The 15,329-nt window shown below is 44.8% G+C and overlaps 2 protein-coding genes across 2 annotated transcripts; both read right to left on the bottom strand.

The window, feature by feature from the left end:
• Nucleotides 1–7,859: 7,859 nt before the first annotated feature.
• On the bottom strand, nt 7,860–10,124 carry LOC135890455 (disintegrin and metalloproteinase domain-containing protein 20-like). Its single transcript, XM_065417876.1, has one exon. The coding sequence runs from the start codon at nt 10,122–10,124 to the stop codon at nt 7,860–7,862; it is 2,265 nt and encodes a 754-aa protein (XP_065273948.1).
• Nucleotides 10,125–12,612: 2,488 nt separating this feature from the next.
• LOC135890411 (disintegrin and metalloproteinase domain-containing protein 9-like) lies at nt 12,613–14,835 on the bottom strand. Its single transcript, XM_065417824.1, has one exon. It carries the CDS (start codon nt 14,833–14,835, stop codon nt 12,613–12,615), a length of 2,223 nt encoding a protein of 740 aa, XP_065273896.1.
• Between the last annotated feature and the right edge of the window lie 494 nt (nt 14,836–15,329).

Raw genomic sequence — 15,329 nt, 5'->3', positions numbered from 1 at the left:
ACTTTGTAATGGATTATTTTACCTTTGTAAGCCATTTAGTGCAGTCTTTTCCTTATGGAAACATCTCCAGGATTTGCACATCAGAGATCCTTTACAGCTCCTTAAAGACCTTTCTCATAAGGGTAGATGACCAGGGGATGTTTGTCTTACCTCGGTGATGATCAGATATTTGTAATTACAATTGAACAATAAAGCCAAGGTGACTATTTATAACTCATGCTCTTCTACCTCCATGCAATAATGCAAACAAGTCCCAACGCTGGCAGCTAAATCCCAGTCACACTGTCAGGTTAAAAATCACTGTGCCCTGTAAACCCATTGAAGTTACATCATGTTTTTATAAACTATATTTCTTTGCTTTAAATTAACACAGACATTACTCTGAAAACAGAATTTAATTTTCATCACTGACGCCGTTTGTTTGCTTTTTGTGCTTCACTCGGCTTTGAGAATGAACAAACTAAATTGTTTAATTTCTGCTCCAAAGACCAAATCATGCTCAGCTGACAGTACTTAAATGAGGAACCCCATTTAAGTCAAGAGGGCTCTTCGCATGAGTAAGGTGAGCAGGATTTGGCCTGTAGTCCATTTGTAATAGTGACATGTAGCACTTCTACAGAGCATCATGTCTTCAAACATCTTACAGACATTAGCTAATTATCCCCAAAACACCCCGTGAGCAGGGCGGCTGGAACAATTTGTACAGTGGGGGAACTGGGAGCCATTGAACCAAACTGTAAACCCTGGATATGATGGAAACCACTTCAAGCCAGGGGATGCTACTGCACCCCCAGCACCCCTAGTGCCTGCACCTGTGAGGTAAGTTCTATTATCTCCATTTTACAGATGGTGACCTGAGGACAAGCATGTTTAGGGGATGGGGATGTGGGACTGGGTAGAGACCCTCCCTTCCAGGGAAAACTGGCATAGACAATTGTGGGAGTGAGGTGGCTGTGAGAGATTGGCTATCAAATGCCCAACTCCTACTGCATTAGGCAAATGCCACTCTGGAACAGGAACAGACTATTGGCCACAGAAGTCTCAAGCCTCATTGGCTGAGGGAAGCACCATCACTCCAAACCAAGGCCAAGGGGTTGGCTACAGACCACCTGGGAGACTCTGGACGAATGAGCAGACAGGGCAGGGCTGGAAAGCAGGACTGCATGCAGCTGGAGGGGATTTTGGTTTTGGAGAGAGAAATCAAGAGCTGCCATGGACATTGCAGAGAGGGAGCAATGTAGACCGCACAGCCTGGAGCCAACAGGACAGCTGAGACCAGTTGGCAGGACCCCACCATTCTGAGTGTACAGCGCACCCCAGCTCCAGAGTGCCAGGCAGGTAGGACTGACTGAAGGGGGCCATGGATCAGTTCAAAACAGAGAGCAAGTGCTTACCTAGGAGGGCATAGGGGGGCTGTATGATACGTGCTGTACCAAGGGGAAAAGGAGCTTGTGTAACCCCTGCTGGAGATCCTTCCCTGGGGTTACTCCTGGCACTGTCTGAGCTAGATACAAGGATTGTTCTGTGGTTAAGTGGAGTACTTGGTCCAGAGGTCTAACAATCCTCTAGGGAAAAGGGTTGGTACTTGTGCAGAGGTATGTGGATGGGGACCCAGGACCGCCTTCCCCAACTGTGAGAACTTCCCTCCCAACAGTACTATTGTTCCCATTTTATAGATGGTGAAACTGAGTCACAGAGACGTTTAAGGGACTTGCATTAACACAAAGCTCCAGTGTTGAGGCTTAGAATGCTGCAGGGAAAATTTTTAAAAAAAGTTCATGGATTTAAAAAAAAAAATCCAAATTTTTTTTTAGATTAGATATTTTAAATCCATTTATTCTCAGAGCCGTTATATTAGTTCTGACAGTGTGCCTGTAGAGGTGGGGACAAGCTTCATTAGTTATGGATCAGTCCTGCAGGGAGTACAGACTTCGAACCAAAGGGAGAGAGAAATTTAAGACTAAGTTAAACAGGTCACAGTAGGAGTTTCACAGAAACCTTTCCACCAAAACACTAGTTGAGTTGAGGCTACCTTCTGCCAAGGTGCTCACAACTAAGAGAAATGGGAGCAGATTATGGCACAAACAGAACATGTCCAGGGCTGCTACTGCTCTATAGTAGCTGCCCTGTCTCTCATAAACCAAGATCAAACCTGTACTTTCAATCCGGATGACTTTATTAAGGAAAATGAGAGAGAAAGAACACATGTAAGCTCCATCACAAACTAAGTACTCTCAGCCTGGAGATGCAGGCTAGAGAGACTTAGCAAACAAAACTGCCACATCGCCTTACAATGACATAGCTGCAGATGCCACGGGAATGAAAGCTGATTTCTCTGTTTTCATTAGCAGTGAGGTTAAACAGATCTGGGCAGCTACAAGGGGCAAACCTCCAAAATCACGCATGCCCCTGGCCTGTGTTGTCTCTTGCAGTCGTATCCCATGTCTTGTCTCACTAAGTTCTATAACAAATACATTGATGTAGAGTCTGGTTCCTCTGATGACTGTAGTGTGATCATTCATTATACAGCCCCAGGGGTGCACATGGTGCTTTACAGACAGATAAGTTAGCCCCTGCTTTCAGAAGCTCTTAGTCTAGAAGCTAAATTCTTAGGTTCCCACTGAGGTGGTGGGAATTCTATTCCCTGGGAGCTTTTCCCAAGTAAGGACCTCAGGATTTGGCCCCAGGTTACCTAGGATGTAGATTCTCAGAAAACTCTGAGCTAGGCTTAATTCTGTTTGCAGGATTCACCACTGGAGTAAGGCCGGTTGTTAGGAGGACACGAACGACAGTCAGGGCCAGTGCTGACAGGTCTTCACGCTCCCCCAAATGCCATCATTGGCACTCACTGTCTGTCCTTCTCAGCATCTGTGCTCAGGTCTGGAGCTGGACGTCAGACTCTGACTCATTTTAACCACAGGAGAAAAGCCATCATTGAACTGGACCATTTCCAGACCAAGAAACTCCAAACCTTCCTGCATGTAGTAATGCTAACCACTGGATTGCTGGCATTTGCCACGTTATCATCCTAATAAATGTTTAGCAGGAGGTGCATTAAAACAGTGGATACAAGCTAACAGGAATCAGTAAATACACATATAAGGCTAACATTTCATCCCTAATTCGTACTATCCCTTAAGAGGGAGAAAAGACTTTCGAGAACTGTGAATTTCTTGTTTTTTCCCCCCCAAAACCTGTAGTAAATCCAGAGTTAACTATGACTTGACTTCACTGTTATCCATATGCTGAACTTTACTGCAACAGTGGGGTATGTAGCTAGGTTCTTACGCTGTCCCATCCTTGTTACCTTAGCACCTCTTTTTCCTACACATTTCACTTCCACAATCACAGGCCCCTTCTATTTGGGCTAAAGGAGAATCACCCTTCACTGGCAGCAATATAGCACCAATGACACACAGGTGAGCAGTTCTGATTCTATCCAGTATGGGGCAGTGCAGCACAAACACACACACACACACACAAGCTATGTCATTGCTGTGTTATTTATATAGTATCAGGACTTTTTACATTCAAAACACTGTACAAACTAACAAATATATCCTCATAACATCCTGAAGGGTAAGGAAGTCTAGTCTCCACTTTATAGATGTGGAAACTGAGGCACAAAGTAGCTAAGAGACGTGTCCAAGGCAATGCCGCAAGTCAATGTCAGGATTAGAACACAGGCGCTCTTGGCTCCAGGTCTGTGCGCTATGCACTAGACCACACCAGCTCCAATGGTTAGTCTAGGGGTGGAAGGTTTCTGACTTTCTTTTAACTATGTGGTAGTTAACTGGCACTGGCAATTCATAAAGATGCAAATAGACAGACAATGCTTGGTTCCAAGCCAAATTTCCACAAATTATAGCGGAGAAAACATGGTTTTAGTTAAAGCAAATGCCTGACTTGTCAGATCCAAACAACCTTGAGTCAACTTTCTTGGCTTTTTCACTATACCCAGAATCCACTGTTCTTCGGCAGTCACTCCAGCTACTCTTCCTGCCCCAGAGGAAATTCCAGTGGGCTCCATTAGAATCCTTCAGCTGATTTCTGCTGGTTACTGTCAAAAGGCAAGTAGCCCCAAAACCAAGACCCCTATCTAGCAACTGGGTGCACATTGGCAGGCCATTGCACATCCACAAGTTATTCAGCTGCAGCATTGGAGCCTTAGAAAGCTGAAAAAAATTCGACTGCTCACCTAGTATATTTGGTGGGAGCAGAAGCTTTGGAGCATCCTCCAAAATCAAAGCATTGCATTGTGGGACAGAGTTAGGACCAGCTGAATGCATGCAGCTGTAGCACTTGAATGACCATATTGCTGATGTACTAGTTCAACCTAGACTTCAGCTAAAGGCCTTGTCTTTGGTGTTATTCCCAACCATTATTGCTAATGCTTGTAAAACACCTGGGATGGCTATTGGATGAGGTTACAAGAAATTTTGAAGGGTGCTATCACATAGCACAAAGCCAGGGGCCAGCTAAAGGCCCCGCTTTGCTCGATTCTGGAGCACTGAAATACTGACAGACCTCTGTAGTATGATAGGAAATTCAGGCTCCTAAACTGGGAAGAAGAAAAGTGTTTTGGCCTTTGCCTCTGAAACACCTGCTGCAATGGAATGTTTCAAACAGCATTTTTTCTTCTTCTTCCATGTCTGGTTGAAGGTGAACAGTCTACAACATGTGACTGAGGATAAAGAGGGCCTGAGACTATAGCTTCGTGAGTCCCCTGTAGGGAAGGACATTCGGGTTTGCAGACTCTTTCACGTATCTACAAAAGTTTTATCAGTTGCACTGTGTAAATAGAGACTGGTCTCCCTTAAAGAGATGGCAGCATCACCTTGAGTTGTTGAAACTGGAATAAACTAGGCAGTGGAGAAATATACTGTAGGATGCAATCCTGAACTGATTGTGATTGGCCTAGATGGGACATCACATGGATTTTATTGTTGTTAGAAATTATTTTATGGCACCCACTAGCATAAAGGGTGCTTCCCAGAAAGTCAGATCCCTGTCCCAAGGAGTTTATAATCTAATTGATGGACAAACCAGATTCTAGTGACTGGCTTACGTCTAACTGGAGAGATGAGTGATGGCTTTTCTGTCATTAATGTCTATGATTCTCTGATAATCATTTTGGATCTCTTCTGATTTTGCTGGTTCATTCATTTCATGCTCTAGGCTTGTGGGCTGGATGGCTGTTTTGTATTAAAACTTGTTTTAATACCATCTTCACCAGAGAGCTGTATATTGTGAAGTGCACATTCTACAACACATCATTGTTAATTAATACTAAAAGAGTATTCTACAAGACATTGTTAATTAATACTAAAAAAGAGTATTTTTGGTACACCCACATTCTGTGTTAGAAATGTATCACGCCATCAGTCACAGGGCAGTCAAGAATCATTCTGAATACAATACCTTCCACACATCAAAAAGGTCTTACATTTAATTGGGTAATTTATTGCTAACATATCATTACTCTTTATTCAGTGGAGTTACTCTGGGTTTGAGCACTACTGTAATATTTACACCATTGTTCCTTGCACGCTAGTTAAGTAGTTCTCTTTGAATGGTTTCAAAGCTTCAGTCACTGAGGGACAGGTTTTCAAAGGTATTTAGGAGCCTAAAGCTACATATAGATGCCTAATGAGATATGCAAAAGCACCTGAACAGGTTAGGTGTCTGGGGCGGAATGCTAAAATTCTACTACGTTCAGCCACTAGGTGGCGCAGTATGTAACAATCTCTGCAATCGGGCACTGTCATCTCCTCCTTGTACAGGGCAAACTCCTGTCAAATGTTATTGATGTCTCAGATTTCATTGCTAGCAAACATTTAATATTCAGAGCGGATGCATCCTTTTTTGGGTGGGCTTGTGTGAGGGGTTTTCCTCCCCCCACCTCTTCAATCAGAAATGAATCATTCCCACTGTGATCACATAGCTATGCATGGTGCTAGCCCTAGGATTTCGGTGAGGAAGCGCATGATGATTCATTGGGGGTAGTCCCAGAACATAGGTTCCCTTGTATATGAAAAGGGGTTGAGGGTACCTTCATGCCGTGACCAGCCTCCCACTGAAGGAGATGCACAGCGCAGCTGTTAAGGCTGGAGGAAATGGATAGATGACAAAATTTAAAAGGGATTTCAAGGATACTTCTCCAAATAAGTTAGGGGCCTGAGGGCAGCAGCCATTGGAGGGTTTCTGTATGTGTGGGTGAATTTTACCACTTACACAGTAGAGCTCTTTACCAAGAGTGATACGAGGTCTGAAAAACCTGCCATACGGTGAGACGAAAGCAGCTCAGTTTATTTAGTTTATCCAAGAGAAGGTTAATAGGTGACTTGATCATGGTCTATAAGAAATTGCAAAGGGAGAAGGTTTCTGCGAGTAGAAAGCACTTAAGCAGACAATGTTAAAAGAAGCTCAAATGGCTGGAAGTTGAAGATAGACAAGTGCAGAGAAATAACTGCACTGTTATATTTTGCACCTTAATTAACCATTGGAATAACTTATCTAGGGATGTCACTATTTCCACATCACTTGACGCCTATAAATCTTAACTGGATGTCTTTTTAAAAGGCACTCTGTAGCTCAAACAAGTTAGGACTTCATGCAGAATCATTTGGAGAAATTCACTGGCCTAGGTTATGCAGCAGGTCAGACTATATGATTACAGTGGCCTTAACATCAATTAACTAATTTATCACCATACCCTCCACTCTTGTGTTGTAGGCATGTCAATATTATTGTTCCCATTTTACAGACAGAGATACTGAAAGAGAGTGAGGCAGAGATGGTCAGTGACTTTCCAAAGCCACAGAAGGCATCAGAGAAAGGACTAGGATGCAGGAGTACTTCGCTCTCAGGGGATTTATCTACACTGGGAAAACAGGTGTTTAAAACTTGCTAATAACACTACTGATTTTCCCACTGTCAACAAACCTAGCATGTTTAGTCCACTAGAACAAATTGCCTCTCATGCTATTCAGCTGCGCCCTCTTGTACCCAGAAGCCACTCTAGTTACTTGCCAGAGAAGTCAGCTCATCTGCAGGATGGTGGCACATGGCTGGGAGGAAGCTTTAATGATTTGGTTACACCAGTTACATCCACCAGGCTGATTTTAAAAGAAAAAGGTTTCTAGTCCTTTCCCTTGTCACAAATGCTGAGATCAGCCTTGACATGTCCAGATCCATAAAATCGGAGGTTGCCAAAGCACAGTACTCTCTGTGAGGCAGCAGCTTTGACTGTTAGCAGTGTTTGTTTGCTTACTCGCTAATTTACATTCTCCATGAAGGTACCTAAAACTTTGGAACTAGCTCTAGTCCTAAATAGGTCCTGTGTAAGTTGAGCATCATGGCATGCTAAATGGTGCATCTCTCTATCGGGCTTTTGCAGACCAATAGGATTGATAGGGCTGTCGTTTTGTAGAGCTAGGGAGTTTTGTTGGCTCTCATGGAGTCAGCTATCTTGTAATTTATGTCAGAGTCCAGAGCCTCAGCTGGGTCTCTTAAAAACCTTTCATGAATTTAAATAAATAATTTGCAATGTGATCTTCCAGCCACTCAGTTTAATTAGTAAGAACCTACTTTATTATTTTTTCAAATTCGGTGCTGAGCTGAAAATTGTAAAACTTTCATGTTTATTTGGTAAGTTTTACTTTTCTTTATTTATATCCAAACCAAACGTATTGAAGTTTCTGTCTTCCTTAACAGAAGATATAATGCTAATGCTAAGAATTTATAACTTTAAACGAACCCCCTGAACTAGTAAATTGGATCCACTGATGCTCCAGGACCACCAGCCTTCCTAAGGCAGCAATGAGAAACCCTGAATGATGGATTTTCCATTGTGCGTTTCACTTATGTTGTTTCCTTCCTTCAGACTTCTTTGAATCCTTCTCTGCTGGATGACCTTTTGGTTGCGCCTTCTTGAGGAATGTACGCCGCAGACATGATAGGATAGACTCTTTGAATCTTCTTACAGCAAGAATAAGAGCAATGAGGATGAGGAGAGCAAGACCAAGTATTGCCCAAAAAACCCACCAGATTTTGCCACTCACTATTTGTGGGGGAGGGCCACTGTCAATGCTTCCTCCAAAGCCATGGAATTGACAGTTTGGAGGGGCCCAGCCCATGATACAGTGACAGTTTTTATTATTGTTGCAAACTCCTCTCCCGCTGCACTTTTTGTCCTCATCACAAGCTCTTTTAATCACTGAAGCAGCCATACACGTCCGGTTCATACAAACCTGTGTGTTGCCACACGTTGTGCCATCTGCCACTACTCCGATGTCAACAATATCTACCCCTGGATGATAGTCTGTGCCCCAGCACCACCCATTGCCCATAGGTGTTTGAATTATGGTTGCATATTCCTCCAAGACAGGTACGGTTTTTACATTCACACACTGCACTCTCCCACACAAAATGTTGCTATGGTTGCATTTCTCAAACGCAGTTTCTTTCCCGTCACCCCCACAGTTGCCAAACCGATCAGCTTTTACATTCAGTTCGTTGAAGCAAATTTCTGGAGCAGCTCTAGCTTCTTTTCCAAAGATACTTTCACACTGTAAATTATGGGTGGCGCATTTCCCCTTATAACAGTAGCCTTTGTCACTGCATGCATTTCCATCCTGCTTATACACATCTTCAGGACACCACTCAGAAATCCCATCGCAATACTCGGGCAGGTCACACTCGTCTGCAATTGCTCTGCATGTTCTTCCTGATGGAAGAAACTTACATTTTCTACAGCACTGTCCAACAGAACAAACAGCTCCTGGCTTCAGTGTGCAGTTGTGATGGCAACAAGGATCTCTTCTACATTCTCGTAGGTTCCCACAATCACAGTCTTCTCCATGGTCCACAACTTTGTTACCACAGCGCTGAAGGGTAAAAAGTGTGTGAGGTTCAGGGATGTTAAACAAACAGTTTCCTTTTCCTTTATCCATTAGGTCTAAAAAATCATTTTTACTGCAGTTACTGAATAGACTGGTTCTTGAACTCGCTTCACTCATGATGCAGCTTGTGTGTTTGCCACACATACAGCCTTTGCGATCATGCTCCATGCCAAGATTATGACCCAGTTCATGACAGAGAACCTTTGAAAAGAGTACTGGAGAATCATAAATGTATGCTTCAACTCCTGCTCCATAATAGCTTTCACAGATCCCACTGACATATGCCCTCCCAACTAGAGCTCCAAAATTTTTATAAATAAATAGGTGTGCAGCATCATGTTTCACCCGTGGAGAAATATTAAGTCTTCTCCAGTCATTAAAACTCTGAAGAAGCAACCTAATGTCTTCAGGAATGTTAATGGGGTTGCTTTGCGTCCAGATCAATAGCCCAACCAGAAGTATACGTAACTTTAGAGATTGAAAATGAGAATCTGCCATGTTGACTGTGTCAACAACGAGATATGTCACATTGGTTTCATTTTTCCCATGATAGTCAAACATTTTTTTGTCCACCACTATAAAGAGCTCGAGATACCTGGTGTGTCTGAATCTTATAGACAGGTCTTTACCTATTAAGTCCTTCCTAGTCTCCATTACTGTTGCTGGACGTTTTCTTTCTCCATCAGTTACTTCACACGTCACAGCCTTGGGTTCCATCTCCTCTGTTCGATAAAGACGGTGCTGGAATGTAAAGGAAGTCTTCACGGGTTCAATGCCATAGTTTAAGCTCCCAATCTGGAGAAACCCTTTGAGTCCAGAGCAGGTGCTGAGGGCCACGTGAGACTCTGGGGTATTTTCCACATACCCATGATAGTAGCAATCGTCTGGAATATGGGGCTGATCTACTCTCAGTTGACCTCTAGCATCATAAGTGAAGACTGGGAAATTTTTTACTAGGAATCCTTTCTTCTGCTTTAGGTGAACTACATGGATCTTTCCTTCCACCTTGATGGCATAGGACATCTCGTCCTTGGTGGCTTTGCCTTCCTTCGGTGCTAGCTTCCTCGGAACTATCACTTCATGGGAAGCAAACCGTGGAGGTGGATGAGGACTACAGTCTGTGCTGGGAAGGAGAGGCCCCAGCAGCACCATGGAGATGCCCAGTCTGAGGAGCAGCCCTTGTCCCAGCACTCTGTCCCTTGCCATCAGACTCCTCAGCATTAACGCTAATCCTCTCTGGGTCTGGTTTATGGTCGCTGCTTTCCAAACTGGAGCAGAGAAGGGAAATTGTGGGGTGTGTTAACTCAGCAGCACGGTCGTTAATTCAATCACCGAGTGGCTCCTTCTCATCTTAAAAAGCAGCAGGTAATGCCTCTCTCTCTCCACTCCCAACTGCTGCCCATGCCCGCTGCCAACTGCCTCTCTGAGCTTTAGTGAGTAGACACAGTAAAACTTGTCCCCTTACATTTCACGCTCCAGATCAGCATCAAGTAATGCACAAAGGGGCCGGCCCTCTTTCACAACCGCATTTCTGGGGGCTCCTTCCTCGCCCATCTCTCCTTTGTAACATCAATGGATTGTGCTCACCATTTGTGTGATACCAAGTACCACAGCGCAACAGACCTTCTCGCTATATAATAAAGCACAGCCCCACTAGCAAACCGCTGTATGCAAGTAAATCCAGGCTTCTAAATGGGCAAAACCAAAAAAAAACCAAAAGATGGGTTATGTTTAACCCCTGAAATTCCTGCTGCTGTGGAATGGCCGGGATGGCGGTTGATTGTTTTGGTGCGTCTTTAAACGTGAACATTCTACGGCATGTGGCTCGTATTGGAGAGGGGCTTAGAACGTAGCCATGTGTGGCTTGTGCAGAGACAGACTTTAGGGCTTTCCAATTAAGAGTATGTAGGACTTCAATTAGCGAGAGAGAGAGAGAGAGAGAGTGTGTGTGTGTGTAAAACTAGCACTTTTCCAAGCTATGCCAGAACCCAGCGCCGTGAAAGCCCAGCTTCGCCCCGTTCCTTGAGTCAGTTCTCACAAGAGCTGGTGCAGCTATTCAAGCTACAATTCACAAAAGTCCTTGTTGTGACGCAATTAAAATATTGCTGCACGTGGCACCTGTACCACGACTGCACGACAGAAATGAAATGGTATCTAGCATTTAGCACTGCCCCGATTCCTGTACACCACAGAGCACCCATCCCGGCCCTCAGCGATGTCAGTCTTCCACTACCTCCTTTTCCAACACCGCCCAGTGTTAAGATAATGAGTTGTGTGTGCCTGGAGAAATCCTTTGATGTGTTGGAAGGGGACAATTTGGTGAATGGGGCGCTGGATGGCTGTCAGCAGCTACTATGCTGAGGCTTGGGGGCGGGGGGCAGGGGCTTGTGAAGGGGGAAAATGCAGGAGGGCCATAGGCTGTGTTGCCAAAAACAAGCATTTAAAAATCATGACTCAGCTCCCCACGTAGCAGGAGATTATTTTAAACAGCGAGGGACTTTTTTGTTTTTTGTTTTGTTAAACTGTTTTTTTTTTCTGGTCTGCGTTCTGACCTTTGAGCCTACAGGGGTGAGGCTGCCCGACCCTGATTTTCTGTGAGCTTCAAAATTCAACCTGAACTGCTAAAAACCACAAAAAGGGGTCATTTCCTCCCCCCCCCCCTTGCTGGCTGCTTGGAGGGGATTCCACTTGCCCTCTCCTACGCCATGGGGTGGGGTAAGGCGGGAGTGGTTGCCATTGATCCCACTCTAGCCTTTGCCCTTATCGATAACCCACCTCCCTCCTGACCCTCTCTGGGAAGCCTCCACGGCTTCTTCCTTCACTCATCTATATTTGCCCATGCTAGTGTCCTTCCCTTGGGGTCAACGACCCTTTCTCACCCCCCCTCCCCGCCCACCTGTTCTTCACAGTGCCCCTCTCTGCCTCCTCAGAGAATATGGGGCCGCCCTCCTCCCTCAAGGCAGCAGTACTTTAGCCCCATGCGTAACAATGGGGGACACGGACAGTGTCCATTTCTTTTAAGAGCTGCCTAAAGCCCTCCTCCACAGGCTGTAGGGAAGTGGCAGCCATCTTAACTGAGGGCTGCCTGTGGCTTCTGTCTTACTGAGAACAAGGAGAGATGATGGCCATTTGGAAAGCTGACTTTTGCTGAAGGGGACAATATTAGGTGCTACCAGTTTCTGCTGAGGGAAAAACCTGTGGGTTGTGAAGAAAAAAAATGGCAAAAAATAGGAACCTTAGCCCTAAATATTAAGTTTTTAAAACTCCCAATTGGGTCTCGCCCCTCTTCTGCCAGCTTGTGTGCCACTTCACCAGTATCCTAAAAAAACACATTGGGGATGAACGGGGAAGCAAGGCTGCCGGATTCCAGTCAGAACCCTGGCACAGACAAGCTGTGAATTGCTTAGGGCTGACGGGGGCGGGGGGATGATAAATAGATTTAAATCAGTCAGTTTTTTAATTCGCTGACCGTTTTGCTATTTGATTCCAAGACCAAATTTATTTAAATATTTTTAAAAACGGAACAAACTGCCAAAAGTGTGTGTGCGTATGTATAAAGTAAATTTACATGAGTCCTACTGAAACTAGTCATCCGGACCCATCGATTGTCCGGCAGGGTTCCCCAGGCATTTCCACAACTGCTCTGAGAACCCTAAACCATGGACTTGCCACTCTGCACTGGCTTTTTGAAGCTAACGCTGCCTTATTTTTACATGCTCCTGAGAGATGGATTTATTTGCGCAATGCTTTCAGATGCTCTACGAATCACTTTTGTTACAGGCTTTTTAAGTAAGAGAGCAATAGCTGCAGCGACTATAGCGGCAGCAATGGTTATGCCCACAATAGTCCCGACAAAACTAAAGAGTCCAGTTTTGGAAAGTGGTGGGGGCCCACTGTCAATGCTTCCTCCAAAGCCGGCGAACTGACAGTTCGGAGGGGCCCAACCATCATTACAGTGGCAGTTCCCGTTACTGTTGCAAACCCCTCTGCCGCCGCACTTCTTTACAGTACAGTTGGATGTCAGCACTGTTGTCTCATTGACACATGTATGGTTAATACAAATCTTATTTGTACCACACTTTGCTCCATCTTCTACTATACCAGTATCAGAAAGCTCCATCCCCATGTGAAAGTCTGTACCCCAGCACCACATATTATCCACCGGAGTTTGAATTATGGTCGTATGATCCTCTCCCCGCGGTATTCTTTTTACATTCACACACTGCACCCTTCCGCACAAGATGTTTTCCAATTTACATGCCTCAAACTTTACATCTCCCCCATCCCCTCCACAGTTGCCAAACCGATCCCCTTTTGAGTTCACTTCTTTGAAGCAACTTTCTGGAGCTGCCATGGCTGCTTTGCCAAAGAGGTATTGACATTGTAAATTGTGAGTAGAGCAAAACCCATGAAAACAGTAGCCGTTGTCACTGCATAAAGTCCCGTCTTGCATATACACATTCTCTTGGCACCACGGAGAAGTCCCATTGCAATACTCAGGCAGGTCACATTCACTTGTCTTCTTTCTGCATGTTCTTCCTTCTGGAAGAAACTGACATTTGTGACAGCACTGTCCCAAATCACAAATAGCCCCTGGCTTCAACTGGCAAGTGTGATCACAACAAGGGTCCTTTTTACATTGCTTTTTGGAGCCACAATCGCACTGTTCTCCTGGGTCAACTATGAAGTTGCCACAATGCTGCACGTGAAATAGTTTTTCAATTTCTGGGATGTTATTCAGACAGCGTCCTTGCCCTGACACTGTTAGGTCAAAATAGTCTCTAGAACTGCAGTTACTGAATTGATGGACTTGTATATGATGCGCATTCATGATGCAGGTACTGTCATTGGCACATACGCACTCTTTTCCATCATGTTTCATGCCAATATTATGTCCCAACTCATGAGCAACAAGCACAGCAAACTCCCTTGAAGGGCCATGCAGGAATGCTTCGACACCCGATGCACGTTTCTTATCACAGACACTTCTCAGGTACGCTTTTCCAATGTTTGCTCCAAAGTTCATATACACAAACAGGTGTCCTACATCATGTGGCGCCCGTGGATAAATGTGACGTTTTCTCCAAAGGTTAAAATTGGAAAGAACCTCACTTATATTGTGTGTAATTTTGATGGGGTTGCTTTCTGTCCAAATCTCTAGTCCAGTGAGTAGTACGCGAAGACGAAGAGGATAAAAAAGCTCATCCACCATACTGACTACATCAACAACTTGCATCGAAACATTCGTTATATTTCTGCCTGAATAGTCAAACCGCAGTTTGTCCACCACTATAAGAAGCTCCATATACTTAGTGTGCGTCCAGGGATGAAATTCCTCCGCTTTGGGAACCTGCCTCCTCTCCGTTTCAGAAGCTTGATATTTGATCTCTTTGGCGGTTAATCCACATGTCACAGCCTTGGGTTCCATCTCCTCTGTTCGATAAAGACGGTGCTGGAATGTAAAGGAAGTCTCCACGGGTTCAATGCCATAGTTTAAGCTCCCAATCTGGAGAAACCCTCTGAGTCCAGAGCAGGTGCTGAGGGCCACGTGAGACTCTGGGGTATCTTCCACGTACCCATGATAGTAACAATCATCTGGAATATGGGGCAGATCTACTCTCAGTTGACCTCTAGCATCGTAAGTGAAGACTGGGAAATTTTTTACTAGGAATCCTTTCTTCTGCTTTAGGTGAACAATGTGGTTCTTTCCTTCTGCCTTGATGACATAGGACACCTCATCATTGGTGGCTTTGCCTTCCTTCGGTGCTAGCTTCCTCGGAACTATCACTTCATAGGAAGCAAACCGTGGAGGTGGATGAGGACTAGAGTCTGTGCTGGGAAGGAGAGACCCTAGCAGCACCATGGAGATGCCCAGTCTGAGGAGCAGCCCTTGTCCTAGCACTCTGTCCCTTGCCATCAGACTCCTCAGCATTAACGCTGGATTAAACTGAGTGCTCTCTGGATCTGATTTATGGTTGCTGATGCCCAAACTGCAGCAGAGAAGGGAAATCTTGGGATATGTTAACGCAGCAGTACTGCCCTTAATTCAATCACAGAGCAGCTCCTTCACCCAGTACAGCCCAGCATCTTAAAAAGACACAGGTAATGCCCCTTTCTCCATTGCTAGCTGCTGCCCATACCCCCAACTAACTGCCTCCCTCTCTGACTCTGAACATTTTAATGACCAAGTTATATTCCCCACACTCTCCTTACATATCACCAACTAGATCCACCTGGAGGATCAAAGCTGCCTGCCACCTTTCACATACATTTTTATGGGCACCCTCCCCATCTGTGTCTTTTTTGTATTTTCAGGGGTGCTCTCTCTCTGTCTGGCAGGGCAATACTACGTCCAACAAAGCAGCAGGTCAGCCAGAGAGGCCAACTCCGCTATATTATACAGCACAGAAACACTAACAAATCTGT

This window comes from Emys orbicularis, chromosome 16 (genome assembly GCF_028017835.1).
Source record: "Emys orbicularis isolate rEmyOrb1 chromosome 16, rEmyOrb1.hap1, whole genome shotgun sequence".
NCBI lineage: Eukaryota > Metazoa > Chordata > Testudines > Emydidae > Emys > Emys orbicularis.
This window is presented reverse-complemented; position numbering and strand designations above follow the sequence as displayed.

Excerpts from the sequence above, each read along its gene's own strand:
- LOC135890455 (XM_065417876.1), bottom strand. The coding sequence starts at position 10,124 with ATGCTGAGGAGTCTGATGGCAAGGGACAGAGTGCTGGGACAAGGGCTG.
- LOC135890411 (XM_065417824.1), bottom strand. The coding sequence starts at position 14,835 with ATGCTGAGGAGTCTGATGGCAAGGGACAGAGTGCTAGGACAAGGGCTG.